Here is a 21,806-nt window from a genome sequence, read left to right as displayed (position 1 = left end):
CGCACCTTCCCCTCTGTGCTCGAGACCCGTGGGCATCTTGAGGCCGAGAAGTGACTCAGTTTCTGTGATCAAGGGTACTTTTCTCCCTGTTCACTTACTGTCAAATCCTGCGTTGGCTTCTGCACGCTCGCCTTCAGGGTGGTTAGCAAGTCATCAGAAAGCTGACTTAAGGACACGCCACCAGGTGAGTGTGTCTAACCAGTCTCTGCTCAGGCTCCACCACTGAGCACTCCCCTCTCACATAAGTAAGACTCAGAAAAACATCCATTATTATTATAAATGACACTTTAAAAGAACTGAAAGCAACCCTGAATGCAGCCAGGTGTACCTTCCTTACACAACCTCGAAGGTGATACCTGACGGTAGGCTACCTGGCCCTTACGTGGATGCCGGTCACCTTTTAGTTATAGCTCTGAAGCTTTGTTTGGCCTCAAACTTTCCAAGACTTCAAGCCGCTAGAGGCTTTGGCTGGGCAGGTGTGAAGGCCCCTGCAGGTGCACTCTTAAATTGTTGCAAACGTGGCATGAAGAAGCCTCTCTCCCAGTCTTGGGTCCTTCATAGCCTTCCTCAAAGGTAATTCCCCACTAGGTTTAATTTCCCTCAACCATGCACGCTCTTTCCTTTGCTGAGAACTGTGTGAACTTGTATTAGTTGGGGGGGGGGGGGGTGGAGGAGGGAGTGGTAGACGGCTTAATGGAAGCAGAGTTTAAGAATTCCTGTATCAGGTTTTCCTTTAATCTGAAAGTTCTCTCTTCTCGTCCATTTTTGGTTTCTTTGAAGAAAAATGGTTCTCTGCTTTTCCACCCTAATCTGAAATTTGACTTGTTTTGGCTCCGCTTAGCCTGAGATTAGTGTCTGCGTTGCTAGAGTTAATTAGCTTCCCTAGGTCTTTAGCGCTTCATGGAATAAGCCTTAGCCTCAGCCTCAGCTCACAAATCGCCCCGTTTAGTCTGAGGTTATTAAGTGCCCACATATACCAGAGCCTTCTGAGCATAAATTTAATTAGGGTCGAAACATTTCTTCTGTTGCGTCCTCCTCCATTTGAGAGGGAGCAAAAATCTGCCTTAATGCCAACAAATGGAGGAGACCAGCTGCCGAAAGAAGCCAGGGGTGATTCAGAGCGTTGGGAAACAGGAGTGGAGTCCAGCCGCGGGTGGCTTTGGACCGCTATGACAGTTGGCCTGACAGATAGGTGTTGGTAAACCAGCCCCGCCTTCTGCGCGTGTCGCGCGAAACGGACGAAGGACGAAGGGAGGACCCAGGGCACCCGACAGACAGCTCTTGCTCAGCACCGACTCTCTGCTCCCCAGGTGTATCCTTCAGGCAGGCCGGTCGCCAAATTCCCGTCGCCGTACGAGGAGCGGCTGCAGCAGCAGAGGCTGGCGGCGCGGCGGGCGGAGGAGGCCCAGCGGCTGAAGGAGCGCCAGGAGGCCCCGCCCCAGCAGAGGCTGCAGGGACCCCCGCCGCAGCAGCACCGGCCCCTCGCCGCGGAGACGGCCCAGCAGAGGCAGGCTGGGCTCGCGCAGGGCCGGCCGCAGCGCCCGGAGCACGCACGGTAGCCTCCTGATGGGCCTAGGCAGCCCGCCTCTGTCGTTCACAAGCAGCATAAAGACAGCTTCCTGTATCTGTTACCCTTGAACTTGAGGGGCTCCTATTGCTCACGTAGCTGAGGCAGAACCACTACCTGAAAATTACATTCCAAACACTGAATTTTCAGAACAGTCAACATTTTTTTCCCCTGCTTAAAAATGGCAGTGTATGTCTCAAAATAACCTATCAGGTTTTGTGCTAACTTCATTTTATTTGATCATTTGAAAGGTATTTTCTCTTTTATAAGGCATGTTTTGAAAGTATATCTGGAATCTTTATTAAACCTAATTGGATAAGCTTAAGAAATATTTTTATGGCTTTTAAAAAAGTGTCGAAAAATTCACTGATAACTCTCTTTAAAGATAAATGACTTATGTCAAACGGTGCTACTTAATTTGTGTCCCTGAGGTGATGATTGTTTGTTTCCCTTGCAGGCAGCAAGCTCGTTATGATGCTGTAGATAATGATATTGTTCAGGGAGCAGAGGACCAGGGCATCCAGGAAGAGGAAGGAGGTGGTGAGCTTCTTAGATGATGAATGTTTTAATAAAACTGCTTGGTAATATATAACATCAACTCAGAGTTATATGTGTATCTGCGTACATGTTTCTCCCGCTCTCTGAAAGCAGAGCGTTCCTGTGAAACCTTTTGTAAACGGAAATGGTGTAAAGCAAAGAAGCAGTTACCATAGGACACATCTTGCTAAGGGATACACAGAATAAGTCAAGGTAAAGCACAGATGCTCACAGGCACAGTTCGGAGCTCTGGGGGCTGATGCTGAGCCACTGAGTGTAGGTCCTGGGGAAGGAGCTGGACGATGCCACTCTCGCCGCTCTGCCCTGGGTGTGTACTCTCTCCACGAGACTCTCTCTCTCGCTGCAGAACCAACACTAGTCGCTATTTTTGCTTTTCACCTTTTTCCATAAAATTGGAAATCCTCTTCCGAATTCTTTCGGTTACCCAAAACAGGTACTAATGTAGGTCTTTCGTGAAAGTGAAGTGACGTAAAACGAACTTTCAAAAAGTGGAGGATACCTGTACGTTCAGAGATTTGCGTACCATCTGTCTTTTGTTGTTGTGGGTATGCTTTTCTTAATCCTCCCAAACAGTTCACCTTGGTAGCCTAAATCACGCAAGATAGTCTGTTTGTTCCCTGACATCTTAGAGAGGAAATGGTAGTTTAAGCTTTTTGTATGCTAAATACTTATTTCTAACACATTGTCATAGGACTGTTATGCTTTGGGAAACTTCTACATTTTCTTCTTACCTTGGAGGTGTTTAGATTATTGCCTTGAAAGTTTTTCAAATTAAGTCAATAGTAGCTTTCATTTGCAGTGCGCATCTATGTGTCATTTATCAAATACCGCTTACTGTGATAATAGGACTAGACAGTAACCGTTTCCCTGGCAACACTAACACTTAGCTCTGTATCCTTTCCTAAAGAATCTAAAGGAAGGTGATTACCCAAACTCCCTCTACAGCCTGTTCTGATATTTTATAGCCCTTATAGTCAAGAAATTGTTTTCCTTATGTCCCCCCATGCAGCACTTTAAGCTTTTTTGTTCCATTATCAGTAAGACTAGAGAACCATTTGTTCTCGCTTTTATTTAATGGATCCCTTGGTGCACTTGAAACCTGATGGAAAGTTACCTGCATCTTTATTTTCTACAGGCTGAATACTCTCCCTATAGTTAACCTTTCCTCTTGCATCTTACCGAAAGAAGTTATTTGTTCCTCTCTTTGTGTGCTCTTACCTATCAATAAATTCTCTTAATTGAAATAATTTTTTTCAAAACGTAGCAAGTAAATGTGTGTGTGAGTATAAACATGCAATGCTTGTGGCATCATCATTACCGCCACCTCAGAGAACACAGGACGATGGGCTGAATTTGTTTTTTTAGCTCCACAAATGGGGTTGTTATTTCTTTCATTTCCTGAAATAGCATCAGTTTCTTCTTTCAGTGCCTTGCCGTTTTCTCTGACGTTACCAAAAATTAGTTGATAATTTTAGCGATGTCCAATTGACTGGGCTTTATTTTATCAAGAAAGTTTTGATCGTTGTTTTTGGCATAATGGGGGGAAAATGCCGCTTTTGTTGTAAACATTTGTTTTTGGAGAGTTAGAATGGTGTCACTTACCCACACTGTCTCTGTAGACACAAGGCCTTTCCACACTATCTCTGTAGACAGAAGGCCTGGGGAAAGGGCATAACTTTTCCAGAAAAGCTGAGACATACACCTTATGTTGAGCTAACCTAGCAGGAGGAGAGAGTGGGTGAAGTGGTCTGTAGGAAAGCCCGCTGGTGACTTTGCTTTGCTTTGAAAGGAAGAATCCTGTCTGGTTTGTTCGGGCTGATATTAGTTCCTTTGATTTGCTAGCCTATGAGAGAGACAACCAGCACCAAGATGAGGCAGAAGAAGACCCAGAGAATGGACATGAGCTTCAAGAACAAGGGCCCCCCGAAGCTGACCCAGAATCCGAGGCAGATGTAAGTGTCCTCTCTTCCGGTCTTGACACTCGGGAACTCACAAGGCAGAAAGGAAACATGAAGGTTTACCTGACACCGTGACTCTGGCTCCAGATATGTCTGTTATTTCATCAGCAAAGAAGGAAGGTGGCTTACACAATTATATGATATGAGCAGTGTTGTTAACTGTAAACCACGGAGTGTGTGTGTGATGAGAATGGGTTAAAGGTTGCTCTGGGAAAACATCCAAGGAGGTTCCCTCTGGGGACTTTTAGATTAGTCAAATTAAAATAGCAAAGCAAAAAAGAGGCATTGAAATATGTAGTAGTTCTGAAAGATGAAAAAGAAAAAAAAAAAAAAAAAAAGCAAGTGTGGGAGTTGGAGAGAGAACCAGAGAAAGGAGATTAACCACTGTGGAGCGCGTGGAACCGTCTGCTGGGGTGTGAATGTGTGTCATGTGACTCTGTAATCTCCCAACAGTCCAGTGACTATTTTAATAAATACACAGATAAGAAGGTGAGGTTTGAGAAATGAAAGAAAAAATTTCCCAGACACCATGGTGCTATAGAAAAATTAGAATATTAGCAGGTAGAGATATAGTAACCAGAAATGTTCTTTTTGTTTACTCAAAAAGGACCAAGACTCCCAATTCAGTTGGGTGGTCTGGGGCCTTGGCCTTGCCTGCAAATGAGTGTGTCCTTAACGCTTATGTGTAGGTGGTTTTCACAGTGTAAAATCCTAGCTCTCCTGTCATCTTTTGCTAGGAAATCCACCACCATGTTCATAAAATTCAGTCTGTGCTATCCTATGGGCCCTGTCCATATTCCTCCTTGATAAACATTGAGAAGGTCTTCCTGATAGATGCTTGAAGCCTCCCTGATGGAAACAGCTTTTGCACATAACTTGCACTGAGAGGTGGCAGAACACATTTACCCACCCGCCCCTGAATTGGCATTTCTCAGAGTATGCTCCAGGGAACCCTAGCCCTGAAATATTTTCAGGAAAGAGCAAGAGCTATAGATAGCAGGAGAGTGTGAGAAAGCCAGAGGATGTGAAAGAGAGAGCAAGAAAGCGAGTGTGCAAATGTCTGAGAGCGTCCTGAGAGCGGTGGAGGGGACAGGGGAAGGGTGGGTATTCCAGTCACTGACTGTGGGAAACGCTGTGTGTTTCGATTGCTTACCTGACTGCATAATCCTTTACTGTCCTTTCATCAGTTGACTTGCTCTAGATAACACGCTGGAAAACGCTGGCCTTTCTACCATGCCTTCTCTTAATTAGAAATTATTAGCCTGCTTGTCCCTCTCTTTGTCTCATACTTTATCCATTTATTTTTAAAGTAAAAACAAACTGAGATTTAATTGATCATCTAACTATTTTTTGAACGTTAACAACTGTGCCTATTAAACCTTTTTTACCACTTGGTTAGAGTTGGAACTAATGTGTACATTTTCATGTACTTTTGCAAAAGACATCTTGTACTTTTTTTCTGAAGAAAATGTGTTACGTTTTTCCTGTATTTCCACACAATTTATTGATAACGTACAAAAAGTGATCCATGTAACAAGATTGTGGAGTAACTGGAGTTTAGTGTGAAGGTTATGATTTGTCACTCTCTATATTCCCAAGAAAAGTGTCATTTTGCTCTTGAACAAAGTACATAGCCAGGGATGTGCAGATAATACATCAGCTGAGACTGCAGTGAGCTCTTGTACATGTTCAAGGCTCTGAGGTGAATTGAAGTAGAATTTTGTGGTCTGGAGACTAAATCTCACTCTGAGGCTTCACCGTCTCCGGGAAGCATTTGCTGCTTCCGTGAAGTGTCCTATTGATGACCCTGGTGTGATCAGGGAAGCTCTTACAAGCATCGCCATTTCTGCCCGGCTCAGGCTCTAAAATCCGAATCTTTATGAGGGCATGTATTATTTTGAAAGGTGCTTTGGGAGCATAAGTGGGACATCCAGATAATCCTAAAGTTGATAATGTGAAGGGCATTCATTGAACACAATAACAGAACTACTACCTGAGAGGTGGGGCGGGGAGGGGGAGGTATTTTTCAAAATATGTTGCCGGAGGCTGGGTTAGCCCGGTCCCTTTTCTCCTGTCTCTTGCCAGTGCAGCCTCTCTCAGCTTCACGGTAGTGTTCATTGTAAAGAAATATGATCCACACTAGAACGTGATCGTCTACATGTGAATTAGCCTCCTCTCGTCTCCTCGTGGACCCTCTTCTTGGGTCCTTTCTGGTGTGGGCTTCCTCTCTCCTCAACTGCTTTTCACTCACTTACATGTAACAGCTGGTTTTGTAAAAGGATAACTCGTCTGTAAAAAAGTCAACATACCAGTGAAAGAAGTTACTATTTGCCTATCTAAATCTCTCATTTTAATTATTTCTCCTACTTGGTCCTTTGGCTTTCATTAACTGTTTTTCTTGTCATCTAGTTATGTTCATATTACTTGTGATATTAGAGTTTTGAGAACTATTTTGGAATCGCTTGCAGGAAAGAAATGCTATTTGAACTTAATTCTGATGCATCAGTCTCTGACAAATAAAGCAGAGGCTTTATCTTTTGACAATGGGATGAATACTTGTGAGTCTTGGCAAGGATAGATCTGAACAATCTGGTGAAGGACAATTTCATTTTCTGCCAGTGTGTGGCCTTTCAAATGAAATTAGACTTGATCCTGGAATTTGAAGTGGTGGTTGCTTTTCATTAAAATTTTACAGAGGGCAGCTGTAGAGGATATAAACCCAGCAGACGACCCTAATAATCAAGGGGAGGATGAATTTGAGGAAGCCGGGCAAGTGAGGGAAGAAAACTTGCCAGATGAAAATGAAGAGCAGAAACAAAGTCACCAAAAGCAAGAGAATGCAGAAGTGGAGGAGCATTTGGTGGTAAGCGGATGCCACGATGGAGGGTGGTTTTCACTCGGGTATTTTAACCCGAGTTAAATGCCTGGTTTTACGCAAAAGGTTAGCCATAACCTCATGGACAGGAGGTTCACCTCTTTGGGTTTTTTGGGGGTCCTCATGTGAAATGCCCACCCTCAGAGAGAGCGGGTGATGGGCATCCTGGGCTTTGTGTTGAGAATGGTTAGTCATCATTTCCTGGCCACTGATGCGTCGAAAGTGTACTGTTCATGGTGGCCTGCCTGTTCTTTGTCCCAGAGGACTGGACAACCCATCTCCAGTGTTCAGTAACCTGAGCCTCCCCTTTTGTTTCAACAGATGGCAGGGAATCCAGACCAGCAGGAGGACAATGTGGATGACCAGTACCAGGAAGAGGGGGAAGAGGAGGTAGGAAGGGGGAGGGCAGGAGGCCAGACTGCTGGGGGCCTCACGCTCACCTGAAACAAACCTCGGCCGCGAGGGCTTCTGTAGAAAGGTCCAGAGAGCGGTAGGCTGGATAAGGAAGGGTGGTTTCGAGGGGAAATGGACCAAGGCCGTGGAGACATTTGGTTAGAAGATAACAAAAATGGGGTGATAAAATCCTCCTCTCTGGTTTTCCCTAGAAATTTTGAATTGGGAAGACACTTGGCCTTCCAGAAATGGCGGACTTAGGTTTATGTGATCTTTGTAAGAATTATTTCCTCCTGTCTCTTTCCCTCACAAGAAAGAAGAGCAAAGCTCTGCACACTGAGGGTCTGGACTAACCCCAGAGACTTTCCCTGTAGACACGGCCACCGTGCCTGTGTCACAGGGGCACCCCATGGTGTCTATCAGAATACACTTAACACCCCCAGACACTTAAAAAATTTTATAGCCTCTCCTTTTAGCCTCTGCCCTTCTAAGAATTTAGCATCTTAATCAAGTTTAACAAAGAAGAAAAGGAAGAGTATGTAAGGAGCTCTGCTGAGTAAAATGCACTTGGGTGGAATTTCTTAACATTTCATTTTAGTTTGCTTTTTATTGTAAACCTCTGGCATATCATTGTTAATTAGGTTTATAGAGCATCCACCTTGGTGCCACAATCATGTAATTGACTGATGAACGCTGTTGTTTGTAGCTGGTCAGTCATGGCGGGGTACTGTGTGGACCGCTGAAGCTCAGTTCTCGGGAATATGATACGGGTGAGGCCAAGGCCCCATGTTTAGTCTCTCTCTGGACCAGCAGATGGACCAGCAAATTAAAGCCCTGGTTCAGAGGCCCCTCTCAGCCAGGCCTCTTGCAGATGTGTGGCTCTTGACCCTAAGGGGAACGGCAGGAGAGGATGGACAAATGGCAGCCTGAACAAACCCCGCCCCAACCCCTGAGAGCCTGCTCAGAAGGCACGAGCTGCTACACTCACGGGCGTGGTTCCCTTGACCAGGTCTGCCGTCTCGTTTAGATTGCATTTATCAGCTTTTCAGAGCTGATGCTGATATTTGTGTTTATCCCGGGAAAACAGAAAAGAACATCATTCTTTTTTTTTTTTTTTTTAATTAATTAATTTTATTTATTTTATGGCTGTGTTGGGTCTTCGTTTCTGTGCGAGGGCTTTCTCTAGTTGCGGCAAGCGGGGGCCACTCTTCATTGCGGTGCGTGGGCCTCTCACTATCGCGGCCTCTCTTGTTGCGGAGCACAGGCTCCAGACGCGCAGGCTCAGTAATTGTGGCTCACGGGCCTAGTTGCTCTGCGGCATGTGGGATCCTCCCAGACCAGGGCTCGAACCCATGTCCCCTGCATTGGCAGGCAGATTCTCAACCACTGCGCCACCAGGGAAGCCCAAGAACATCATTCTTTGCAGCCATTGGCAACATACACCTCTAGTCACGTGCAGTCTACCTGGCTTGATCTTCTTACTCTCCTTTTTCTCATCCTGCTGTTCATCCTAATGAAGACCCTGAGCTGTATTATCAGAAGAGAGCATTAGAGAACCCAGCAGCCTTGAATATTAAGACATTTGGCAAGAGAAAGATATTCATCTGGACCTCTCTTGTAACAGGATGTCTAGACTAATATGACTTTGTTTCATTATGTCAGATGCCAGGAATCTTTGGGAGATTAAAAGAGAAGAGATTGACCTTGGCTTCTTTTTAAAAATTCAGAAGGGTAAACATAAAATTTTAATCAGTATTTACTGATTTTTTTTTTTTTAACTTCTATATTCTGTCAGTTAAGGTGGAGAGAGAAATCCCGGGATCCAAGAGGGATCAAAGATAGAAAGAAAACAAAGGCAGAGAGGCGGGAGGGAAGGAGGATGGTGACGAGGCAGAGCCCGGTGCCCGATGCCGCCGCCCCTCCTCCCTCAGGCGGGCTGACTGACTGGAGCCCTTCCCCCTCCCCCGCCCGACCCCTGGTTCCCTGCCCAGAGCTCCTAGCTGTGGCACCCCTGCCCCCACTTCCTAACCCTCGCACAGAGGCCCCAGGTCAACACGCCCTCTCATTTAGGGTGGTTGCCGTGTGAGCTCTCAGCGGAAGCCCAGCGTGCCTCTCTTCTTCCCTGGGTACCTTTCCCCTCCGCCCCGTAAGCGCCCCTTGCTCAGGCTGTGTTATATTTTTCTGGTAGTTTTCTGGTAGTTCCTGTGCTGATTACTTATTGGATTTTCCCACCTCTTTCCATTGTTCTCAGCTCTTGCCTTGAGGAGGGAGAAGCACTTCCATATACCAGGCAAGGATTAGTAACAGAGACGAAGTTCTCAGCAGACTGCAGCAAAATAAGAAAAACAAACAGGGATGCAATACGTGAGAACACATAGCATGTTGTTTACAAGTGCTGTGTGTGTGAGCACTGAAAACCGTAAAACGCTGTGTGATTTGCATCATTCTTATCTTCCTTAAGCCTCAGAGTCTTCCGCTGCCCCAGCTGACCCCTGGGATGTAAGGCCCATTGCTGCCGTGGGGTCCCCTCCCTTCCAGCCCACAATCAGCCTGACTTCTGTCACATTTGCCCCTAGGGAGGAGTTGCACCTTGCCAGGGTTATAACTGTTCAAAGGTACAGCTCATCAGACTGATTGAGCTCTGAGAGTAGAGGACCCAAAACAAGTGTGCATTCTCCCTGCCTTCTCTTATCTGAGTGCAACAGTGTTATCCTTCTGAGACGTAAAGACGATGGCTATTAACACGCGTTCATTGTTTACTGTTTGGGATCCTTAGAGTGAAAGACATTCATATGGTGTGCCCATCCTCATGTTGCTTACTTTACAGATTTTTTATATCCTTATGAGCAAACGAGACAAACTATGACATTGCCAAAAAGTACTATGTGTGCTTTAAAATTATTTAAATGTTTAAAAATATATAGAGACTAAATGACCGCTTTGAAAAACCCGAGTGCTCAGTTTCTCCCATCTAACTGAAAACAGATTGATCTGAACACTCACGTAAGAGCAGGTACAGGGTTACCTGGCTCCCTTTAGTGGTATGTCAGCCTGTGAATCACCACATCAAGAAGCTGTCCAGATGGCAGAACCTCTCCTATTAAACATTCGCCGGCAAGCAGGGGTGTTCACCACCATAGTGGACATTGTTGGAAGGCCCTTCCATTGTCACATCCCATCCACTTCTTTGGATTCCAGGATTCTTGACTACTTAAGGTGCAGCCTTCTGGTTCCTGGCTCATCCCGTAACATCTTTGATGCATCAGAGAAAGGCGCGAATACATACGGGGACTGGGTAGCTAGCCAAAGCCCATTTCAGATTCAGAAGATCTGTTTTATCTTGTTTTGTTTTCGCTATTTATTAAACTTTGCCACATCACATAGGGACCATTTCTAAAATGCCTAAAACATTAGATTTCAGTAATGAGTAATGAGGAGCGGTGTAGGGAGATATTTAACAAAATGTTTGCGTCGGCTTTAGCAGGATAATAAAGAGGGTCAAGTGTGGAAGACATAATTGGCATGTCTACATTGTAAAAGAGTCACATTTGGCTTCTGGTTATTAGTGTAAGCATATTTTAAAATGAGAAACTCCATATCACTTTGTCCCATGTCAGCAGTGCCTTTAAAATGCATTTGAATTACTTTTGCCCCAAATATGAAGAATATATTACTAGAATAGAAAAGGTACATTTATAAATTTGAAAACCTACAAAATTTTCATTTGTGCAATCCCTAAATTAAAAAGTAATTTAAATCAGTGGTTCCCACCTCAGATTATATTGACAACTAGTCAACAACCTAAATTTCCTACAGTAGATCCCAAGAGAAGAGAAGACAGAACTCATAAACAGGTGTTTATCTCTCTAGCCAGAGACATTCATTGTCACTCAAGCGAATGACTCTTAGGCTTTGCTGTGGCTAAGAATCACCTTGGAAAGTGTGTAAAAAATACAGATTCCTGGATCAGACCTTACCCTTGGAGATTTTGATCCTGTCTGTGTGGGGTTTAGGAGTTGGAGTTTTTCACAAGCCCCCCAGCTGATGCTGATGTTTCAGGAGCACGCTGTTTAGAGAACAGGCCTACGACAGGTCAGGTCTGTAGCTAGACTTCGGGAAGTCTGAACCTCCTGAAACTTCCATGCAAAATTATGTGTACCTATGCCCATTTACTAAAGACTTCCTAACCAAAGTGTTTAAAAGGGTCCATGACTCCCCCTACCCGCTCCCCCCCCCACACAGAGAGAGAGAGAGAGAGAGAGAGAGAGAGAGAGAGAAAATTAAAAATCACCGCTTTTTATCTAACCCTTTCTTTGACAGATAAGACATTTGAGCTTCAGAGAGGTTAGGTAAGTTTTCAGAGGTCACACAGCTTGTTATTGTTAGAACCACGATTAGACCCTACCCAGGTCTGCTGTTAAAAGCTACCATGATTAAATATACTAAGCATAGTAACTAAATAGCTGATATGGGCAAGTTTTTCTTTATAGAAGTTAGTCAATACAGAAGGAATGATGGAATTAGAAAGTCACCAGTTTTGTAACCCCCTAATTAAAACAGTTGATTTAAGAGCAGTCATCAATGGATGATATCACCAGATGGATGGAGGTCAGGGGATTTTACCATGGAGGGATCAGGCTGTAGCTATCTGAGCTCACTGGCCAACCTTAGCTTCACTAAAAGTGGGACAAGCATTATATGCCTCCTGATGTGATGAAAATATGAAATCTACAGCATCACCTCTGAAAAGTCCTTGTTTTGCAAATTGAATCTGAATTCATTCAAGCCTTTAAGCTAACTTCCTTTTATAAGAAATGTGGAGGCTAAAAAAACGAGTTAAGTGATACCTTAAAGAAGCAAATAAATCCAGAATGTGGGTCATTTTACTGGACAACAATTCAAGATAGTAGCATTAAGGGAAAAAGAGGGGAGCGGAACTGGTGTTAGATGTGGCCTTTGTTTGGATCATGATTAGAACAAACCAACTATAAATAGACATATTTAAGACAATCAGCAAAATGTAAGTAAGGACTAGACATCAGATGATACCATGGAATTATTTATCAGACGTGATAATGGCATTATGGTTATATAAGAAAAGTCCAGTGTGCTTAGAAATACATTCCGAGAAGAGTAGGGGTGAAATTACATGATATCTAGAATTTTAAGAATAATTCATCAGAAAATAAAGAAAAGTGATAGGTGATGCAAGCGTGGCAACATTGAGGTAACCTTTGAGCCTTGGTGATGGCTCTAAGGAGTTTATTGAATTATTGCCTTTATTTGTGTGTGCTTGAAAATCTTCACAGTAAAAACAAATGACCTTGTTGTTCATACAACCTGGAGAGTTGAGGAGCCAAGGTTTTAACACAGGTCTGTCTGACTCCATGGTCTGCAGACTACAGAGTCTGGGCCTATTTTATCAGTGAAGCCTTATTGGAACACAAGCCATGCCTTCTTGTGTACATGTTGTCTAAGGCTGATGCTGCACTAGAGTTGGGTAGCTGCTAGAGACCTCATGGCCAAGAAAGTCTGGATATTTACTCTCTGGCCCTTTGCAGCAAAAGTTTGCCAACCCTGGTTCTTTTCACCATACCACAGTTTCAAGGCAGTTCCCTCCCAACCCCAACTAAAGCATGTTTAGTGTTCACTAGTATATTTTCATTATTAAGGCTGTAGAAGACATGTCTGTTTACTGAAATTGACTGGGGACACTTCAGCAATTTTCAGTTAGTGAGACCTTAATATAGTCTGAAATAAGTGCTTCACTGTTTTCGTTACAATGTCCTGGGAAATGCTGTCATGAGATTCCATGACTAAGGGCAGAAGAGATGTCATTGGCCACTGATAGAAACTGCAGGTAAGACAGAGGTGTCTTCTTTATAGCTCGCTCTACCAGGACACATGAATATAAAATATACTCTATACCTGTCCCCACAATGTATTTATTTGGTGCCAGCGTGGTGTAGGGGCTGAGAGTCCAGCCAACAATTGACTGGTTAGAAGAGGTTCGTGAAGGCTGGGCTCCGTTAGGGCATCTTGGAAGGGTCATCTTTGTAAGCTCCTAACAGGCCAGGGTCCCTCCGAAGTGAGTCTGGTGGGTTGCAGTTCACCCTGCTGAACCTGGGCTGGACACCTTGAGGCAGCCCTTAATCAGTCGTTCCTTAATTGTAACACCTGCATACTTTCCTTCCCTTGCCCATTTCTGGGATACTTATCACACATACACCCCGCCCCCCAAAATTAGGTAATTTTGTGTGTTATTCAAGAAGACTTCCTTTTATGCCACTCTCCTCAGAGAGATCAGGGTTCTTTCTGGTACCTGGACACTGCATCATGCTTAATTGGTAGTCAGCGATTTTTTGAAATGTATTCAAATGACTTAAACCTTTTGGCATATGTATAGTTTTCAGAATAGTTAAGTTAGAAAATATTTTACCCTCTATTTGTGTGGACTGTGATCATTAAATACAGATTATTTAGCAAAAATATTTGGATGCTTTCTTTGATTTGCATTTTGAAAAAAATCGGAATCAGTGACACATGATAGTAGTAGCATACATGAAGAAAACTACTTAAAACAGAAATGTGTTAGAACACTAAAGAGATGTAGGGATTTGAGGTAGCTTAATAACTATTATATGAAGAAATTGAAATGTGTTCTAGATATTTTAGCCAGAGAAGTTTATTCTTAATGTTAGAAATGTATACACACAGGTTTTCCTCAGTTTTCTACTACATTATATATAGGTAGTGGTGCCTGATTTCTGTGCCTTTACAGAGCAGCTATTTTTTGCATTGATTCATTCATTGACTCATTCATTCAACAATATTTATTAAGCAATTGCAATGTGCCAAGTATGCATCTAGGCATTGAAGGCAGTTAGTTGAGTAAGACAGATGGTTCCTGTCTTCGCAAGAACTTACATTCTGTCAGAGCCTTCAGACTTCCAGCGGTTCTCCCATTTAATTTTATAAGGTGAATTTCTTCAGGTGTTATACTTGGAGTGTTAAACAAATCAGAAACTCAAAACACAAAGGTCCTAGATTCTGAATCACGTTGATTTTTTTTGTAGTAGGTGTATTATACATTTCTTCATGGCTAATAGACCAGTCAAATCTCTTTCTTTTCAAATTTATTTTTAGTTTAATTTTATCTCTGCTGCTTTAAATGAACTTTTGGGAAATCAAAACATGTTGTTGCAAGTGTTGAAATGATCAAGGTGTCACCTGATGTCTCTGGTTTGTTTTAGGTTCAGGAAGATTTGACTGAGGAGAAAAAAAGGGAATTGGAGCATAATGCTGAAGAGACCTATGGTGAAAATGATGAAAATGTATGCGTAGGATCTACCTATTTCTATTGTGCTTGTGTGCCTGTGCGCTAAAGTATGGGAGATACGTATGTATAGTTGGAAAGATACCAGTGGGTACATCTAAGGTGCCATAGAGTTTAACAGGCCAACCTAGAACTAGGAAAATTTGTGACAACGTGAAGATTAGAAAAGACTGTAGCACTCGCCTGTTGGAACATTTTTCTTCACTTGTTTTCTTTCTCCAAAAATGAATAACTTCATACTGGTTTTTTGGGGTGTTTTTTTTTTTAGAGGGAATTATTTATACCACTAACTCTGTGCCCTCTCTCTTAGTTTTCCTTTTTTTTCTTTTTAACTTTAAGGCCGATGAGAAAAACAATGATGGAGAAGAGCAAGAAGTTCGAGATGACAACCACCCCAAAGGCCGAGAGGATCACTACGAGGAAGAAGAAGAGGAGGAGGAGGACGGAGCCGCTGCTGCTGAGAAATCTCGGCAAAGAGCTGAAATGTAGCCGTGTCCGATTTCACAGACAGAGCTCAGCCGACGGATTCTTTTCAAGCTGCTCAAAAATAAATCTGCCTACTGAACTCTAGGATATTTAACTACAAAAATTAAGAATTTAGACTTTTTTTTTAACTTTTGTATTAGAAATGCTCATACATTTATATGAATATATTTTGTTAACCTAGGTTAGAGCTTCTTTTTATATTCAAGCAAAACATGAACGAGAAGAAGAAGAATAAAGCAGACCTTAGGCTCTGAATCTCATTTTTCATAGATGATGTGATGTTGGAGAAGACATTGATTTTGTATATGTTTCAACTTGTTCCTTCTCTGTCTTCTACGTTCCAAGCATTCTGTTGTTTGCCTTTGATGAAATGCAGGATAGAGAATACTGAAAAATGCTGTACAGACATTGAGGAGAATGGCCAGTTTACTAATTGCTGCCTTTCCGAGGTTCTTATGCATAGTTCTGATAGAATTTTCACCAGTCGGTGTATCTCTAGGATAAGATTCATGGACAGAGTGACATACAGTTAGAAAGACGTTTTTGTTATAAAGACATTTTTTTCAGGCTTTTCAGATCAGTTAGAAGAAATGTTTGGCTTTGCTTAAAATCACAGCTCTTCCTCTTGAGAGGAATTAAATTTAAATGTGAGATAGAACTAAAACTCACTTGACAGTATTCTGGACTTAGATATTTCAGGATTCAAACAAGGTATGACACATCAGCGTATTAACCTTTTTGAAGGACTGACACCTTGTTTAATAACTAATTTAGTGTGTATGGGTGGCGTTTTCCACGTGAGCACCCCTTTTTTTTCTGTAGTCACCCAGTGATAGCTTTGTTTTAGTATCTAATTCTCTACAGTAATATATATTTTCCCTGTGAGCTTTGTGCCTCTGTATGTACTCACTGATGACAAGCATGAATATGAAGACATATCAAATTGTACAACTGAATAGGGTATTTTTCAAAAACTATACGGTGAAATACACATGGTGGTATGGTTGACCCTTATGACTTTTCTGTTTGCTGGGATTGGGTCTGCTTTATGCCCATGGATAGACTTTTAATGATTATGAATTATACAAGTCCCTTAAAATAAAAATATTAAAAATCAAAAATTTCCCATGGGATAGAGACATATTGCAGTCTCCAGTATAAAGATTTTTAACTAAATAGAATTAGGTTACATCATTCTTATGTGTGTGGTTTTATAATAGTACTTTCAAATCAATAAAAACAGATTTCAATTTCTACCATTATCGTATGAATGTAATTTTATTTTTTAATAACCACACTCATGTATGGTTTTGATTATCCCAGTTGAGTGATTATGTATGTATGCCTAGGAATGTTTTGTTCAAATGTATTTTGGATTTTCGGTAATCATGAATCAAATCTTTATGTATAAAAACCCTTTATGTAATGTAAAATGTATAATATTGTACATAATATTCAGAATACAATTATTTTGGTAAATTAGTTTGTATTTTTAATGTCCCAATTGCAGTATTTAATTATTTGAAACTTGGTAATAGTCAATAAAGCTATAAAAAGCAAGTGATAAATCTTTGAAAGTATGTGATTTTTTATTAGTTTCTGATCCTGTAACATTATTCAGTTCTTTTTCATAAAAGGAAAAAATTTTAAGAGGAACCAATGTATATTAATGAATTATAAAATGCCTTTCCCAATCTTTCTCGACTTGGATTGGCACATGAGTTTTTTTTCCCCCCCTTTTCAAAGGAAGAGCTAAGAATTTTTATTTTATTTGAGCTAGTTCTGGAGGAAGAAAAAAGAGAAATGTAAGAGAGTGTCATGTGCAAACACACATAAACAAAAAAGCTATTGACTCCTCCCTGGGAAAGCAAACAGAACGATCGCAAACCATTCTACTCTGTGTGGCACCAAGTTACAGGGCTGTTTAACCTAATGTGTGGAAGAGAACTAATCACCCGGAACTGATCTACATTAATGAGATGAGCAGAAATAAAATGCCACTTGTATTTACCTTGCCAATTAATCTATGACTTTTGGTGCAACCCATATGTCAAAGGATTTGGTACCAGTGACATAATCAGAAGGGAAAAAAAGGTACTTTTTTTTAAGGCCAAGTACAGTGGAGCACAAAAATGCTATATTAGTACAGATGTAATGACTGGATATTTATGAGTGATTGAGTAGGATCTAGGAGTAAGTATAATCTGAGCCACGTGGAGGTCACAGTGACTCTGTTATAAAGGAAAATGATGGACACTTATGAATGCCTTCATAGTGTGAGAAATGTGAAAAAAGGACCCACTTTATCCCCTCAGTGCTCCTTTAAGTTTGATGGAATTCCTTTCTTATCTTACAACCAAAGAATTTTGATTTCCTGAAGCTTTGAGTTCTTTGTTTTGTTCTTAATTCTCATTACCTTGTGGTACATTGTCATATGGCATGTTGCACAGCATTTTTTTTAAAAAAGTCAATTTCTACTCTTGAATTATCTTCTTTTGGCTTCCCTTCTACCATCTGTTCTTAGTTTTCTTCTAACCATCCTGGCTACTCTTTCCCAACTTTTTTTTTTTTTTTTTTTTCAGGTATCTCTTCTGCCTGCCCCTAAAATATCCGTGTTTTTCAGCTTTTGTCCTGGAGTCTTTTCTCTATCTAGCCTACTTCTCTCTCATGTCTTGGACATGTCTCCCAATCCATCTCCTCAACCTAGCTTTCTATGACCCGTCCTACCTTAAATTTATAATTTTCAAAGTTGAATTTGCCTTCTTTCCTTCCTAAAACTTACTTCTCTTTCTAGGTTCTGAATCTCAATTCACTAAGTTTCCCAAAACAGAAGCAAAGTTTGTCCTTGATTCTGTCTTCGCTCCCTATTGATGCTACCAAAATATCTTTACATTTGCCCATTTTTTTCATCCCTACTGTCCTGGCTCAGGTCCTTGTTATCTATTACCTGGACTATTGTAATAGTCCCCTAACTTGTCTCCTCATTTACCCTCTCCTATCCCTAAAATCTGTGCTACTGTGATATTTCTAATGATAACACTAACACTACCCCATTATAAAATTATTTAATAAATCCCTATTGCACATAGGAAAAGTTCCAAACTCCTTAATATGACTACATAGTTCTTCATAACCCATCTTACTTCTTCAGCCTTATAATTTGTACTCTAATTCTGAATCATAATAAATATGACTCATCTTTGTCAAGCACCAATGTCATAGTAACCAACCTTGACTCCTGTCTTTAGGTGGGAAGTTGATTTTGACCAGAGCCAATAATATTACCCCATATCCTGGGACAAAGTGCTTGATCCAAGATGGGCACGTGACCCAAGACACACAAATTCAATTCCTTCCCTGGGATTTTGGTTGGAGGGCAATTCTCCGTGGTGTTTCTACACATCCTGTGACAGCTTTTATCCTGGACTATCTTTTCAAGGATATTTGCCTATCAAACAGCCAGACGTTAGAGATAGTATCTCCCTCTGGGTCAGAGGACATTTTTGTTCCCTGGCTAGAATAATAAAGATAATGTCTCCCCGCAGGGTGAAATTTGAGCAGGTTTGCTAGCAGTCCCTCTCTAAGATCGAAAGTTTCTTAAGATCAGAGATCCTTAGGGGTGACACAAGCCCACTGTGGGTGCAACATCTACCTGGGATGTCCCCACATCATCCCCATGATGCTAGGGGACCAAGGGGGAACTGATGTGAACAGTAAGCTCACGTTGCCCCGCTGTGCCATGAGAATTACATGTCTTTGAGCCAGCAGTCTAGAGTCTTCTACCAGCATCCATGTAACTGTGGCAGGCTAACTTGTTAGCTTGTAAGGTAAATCTCAGACCCTGCACAATTACTGACATTTTTGCAGCCTGGAGCAAATGGAAAATAGCACCTCTCCTTCCTTGTCAATAGCAAAGCTACCGTTTGTAAATTCACATCAGTTGGTATCTATTTTCTCAGTTGTGTGGAGAAAATAGTCTACAGAAGTAGAGAATAAACCTCACCTGCAAAGACAAGCAAAAGGCAGGGGCAGAGATGAAGAGAACTGTGACATTTTTTTAGTCTTTATATCTTGCCATCCCTGATGCCAGCCAAGTAGACCCATAGGTTGATTAGTGAGCCAATAAATTCTACTTTTTCAGTTGAGCCAGTTGGCAATGCATTTCTGCCACTCACCACCTGAAGATTCCTGACTAATACTTGACTAACGTTCAGTTCCTTTAAATCACCATGCTCTCCTGTATTATGATAAATTTGCTACCCCCAAACACTGTTCAATCACTATTCACTCTCCTCTCCTTTCCCTGGCTCACTGCTTTAGGTCTCACCTTAATACCAATTCTGGGAAGTGTCTACTTCTCACCCCCACCCCTGTCTAGGCTGAATATCATTTCTATGTCCCCTTATAGCGTCCTGTGTTTCATATCACAGTACCTCCCATAGTACATGGAAATAGCCTATCAATGTGTCTATACTCTCCTTGACATACATGTTCTGTGAGGGTGGAGAACTTATTTCTCTTGTTCATTGTTGATATCCCAAGCACTTCAATAAATATTTACTAAATGAAATCTTATAATCCTCATCTATGAAATGAGAGTATTATTTAAAGATCATACAACACGTAAGTCACAGAGCTAGGATTTCTTCCCAGGTGAATCTGATTCCAATGTTAATTCTAAATATAGCCAGGGTTCTATGGATCATTACCCAGTGTCACATTCTGAGTTTCATATATTAAGAAGATGTGTTTTAAATTTGGAAAAAACAAATGTTACAGAAGTAAAAAAAAAAAAACCAACAACAAACAAAAACGAGTGAACTCTCAGCTATAGGGTCTTGAGGAAGAACCAAGAAATTGGAATTATTTGCCCTGAGAAAGATATGGTCAAAGGAAAACGTAACATTGTATGTCTATCTTCTATGAAGCATCAAGTAGAGCATGAAGAATAAAGAATTTCTTGAGAAACAAGTGAATGGAGTTGTGAAACCTAGAGAGGTTTTCAAATCACAATATATTAAATAATTATGATTTTCAAGAGCCATGCCTAAGCCAAGGAAGAGATGGAATATCCTCTTAGAATTTCCTTGGGTCTTGTCGCTAACTATTACAGCAGGGCCAGTTGGTACTATGGAGTAGGCTGTGTCCATCCATTGCTTGTCGTTTTGTCTTCACACCATTTCCTCTTCTGTTCTTCATCTGTAGAAAGACCTGTAACCACTGGAGTGGGCCCCAAACCAATCATTGTACTTCATCTTCTGGGATTTCTATACTGAGGTTAGATAAGAGAAATGCTCTCTTGGCTGCTCTAGTGATGACAGGAATCATATATTTGGAGCTTCCAGGAGTCACACTCCTTATGACATGGAGAAAACTCAGTTGCAGCAGAAAAACTGAAGCCAACAGAGAAAGACGAACAGGATTGGGGTGTAGGGGGGAGCGCAGGAAAGGTGGGAAAGGGTGAGAGACAGAATCATAAAGAAAGAGAAGAATGGTGTTCAAATTCCCAGGTTCTGACTCCCTTTAATTTTATTTGCCGATAAATGTCTCTCCCTCTTTTTCATGAAAATAGTTTAAGGTTCTTTTCTATCAATTACATACTAAAGAGTACTGACTTACTTCCAGATTACGTTTTTACTTATGGGATGAGAGGAAATACTCTCATTAACTTTTAGTCATATTGCCCTAAATGTAGCAAGTTTTAATAAATAATGGCATGCTTTTTGCCAGTCTCTTGATCATCATTTTTTCTCTTAGATCTGTCTTTAAGCCCAGAGAATCTATCATAAAAGCTTTGGGATTATTGTAATGAAGTTAATAATGCTCATATATCCCCATCTTGAGTCTGTAAGATTGGCAAACTTTTTCTGTAAAGGGCCAAATAGTAAATCTTTTGGTGTTGTGGGCCATAGAACCTCTTTTGCAACTACTCAGCTTTGCTGCTGTACTGTGAAAACAGCCAGGGTAAATGTGTAAAGGAATGAGCATGGCTGTGTTCCAATAAAACTTTATTTACATAAACAGCAGGCCAGATTCGGCCTATAGACTGTAGATATCTAGTCTAGATGATCCAAATGCTTGCTGTAAAAACAATTATTTCAATAGAAAATAGAGCATTTTGAGATCTTCTGGTATCAAGGCTTTCTAGTTCTTTCCTATAATCCCTTCTATTTTAAGTTGGCAAGCACTCAACAATATCCTAGCTGCTGCATTTGTACACTATTTTAAGTGATTGGAAATGAAGTACTTTTGTCCTTTACCATCTTGGCTGACCTTGTTCTCACCACTCTCCCTATTCCCTTGTTCTCACTAATGGAGCTTGAAATTAAACGTCATTTCTGTTTATCTGTTAACAACATGCATAGCATTCCCCATAAAGTACATGTCTCTTAAGGAACTGATTCACTGTAAAACAGGGGTTTGAGCAAGATGAGATGACTTCTTTTGATCTGGTGTGTTCTTTCTCCTTCTTAAGACTTAAGGTATGAGAACCAATTGCCATGGCTGCCCATTAATACATTAACAATCATGAAATTTGTGATCTCCACTCCAAGAGTTTTTGCATTCTGTAGGTGTCTGATTACTGTTAAGTTGATGCATCCTAGTGGAATTAGACTTTTTTTTTTCATAAAG

At 41.4% G+C, this 21,806-nt stretch overlaps 1 protein-coding gene across 4 annotated transcripts in view; it reads left to right on the top strand.

Moving 5' to 3' along the window:
• Positions 1–16,743, top strand: part of GOLIM4 (golgi integral membrane protein 4) — a 74,815-nt gene extending 58,072 nt beyond the window's left edge. For 2 of the 4 annotated variants that reach the window (XM_028162677.2, XM_007197546.2), the window contains 7 exons: positions 1,311–1,555; positions 2,025–2,104; positions 3,968–4,077; positions 6,779–6,946; positions 7,280–7,348; positions 14,605–14,685; positions 15,027–16,743. In XM_028162677.2, coding sequence (XP_028018478.2) covers positions 1,311–1,555; positions 2,025–2,104; positions 3,968–4,077; positions 6,779–6,946; positions 7,280–7,348; positions 14,605–14,685; positions 15,027–15,176 — 903 coding nt within the window. In that variant the 3' untranslated portion in view covers positions 15,177–16,743. Of the gene's footprint in view, positions 1–1,310; positions 1,556–2,024; positions 2,108–3,967; positions 4,078–6,778; positions 6,947–7,279; positions 7,349–14,604; positions 14,686–15,026 lie in introns of all 4 variants that reach the window. The other 2 variants (XM_007197547.2, XM_028162676.2) reach the window with 1 other exon arrangement.
• The last annotated feature ends 5,063 nt before the right edge of the window (positions 16,744–21,806 follow it).

Source organism: Balaenoptera acutorostrata, chromosome 4, assembly GCF_949987535.1.
Source record: "Balaenoptera acutorostrata chromosome 4, mBalAcu1.1, whole genome shotgun sequence".
In the NCBI taxonomy this organism is placed as follows: domain Eukaryota; kingdom Metazoa; phylum Chordata; class Mammalia; order Artiodactyla; family Balaenopteridae; genus Balaenoptera; species Balaenoptera acutorostrata.
This window is presented reverse-complemented; position numbering and strand designations above follow the sequence as displayed.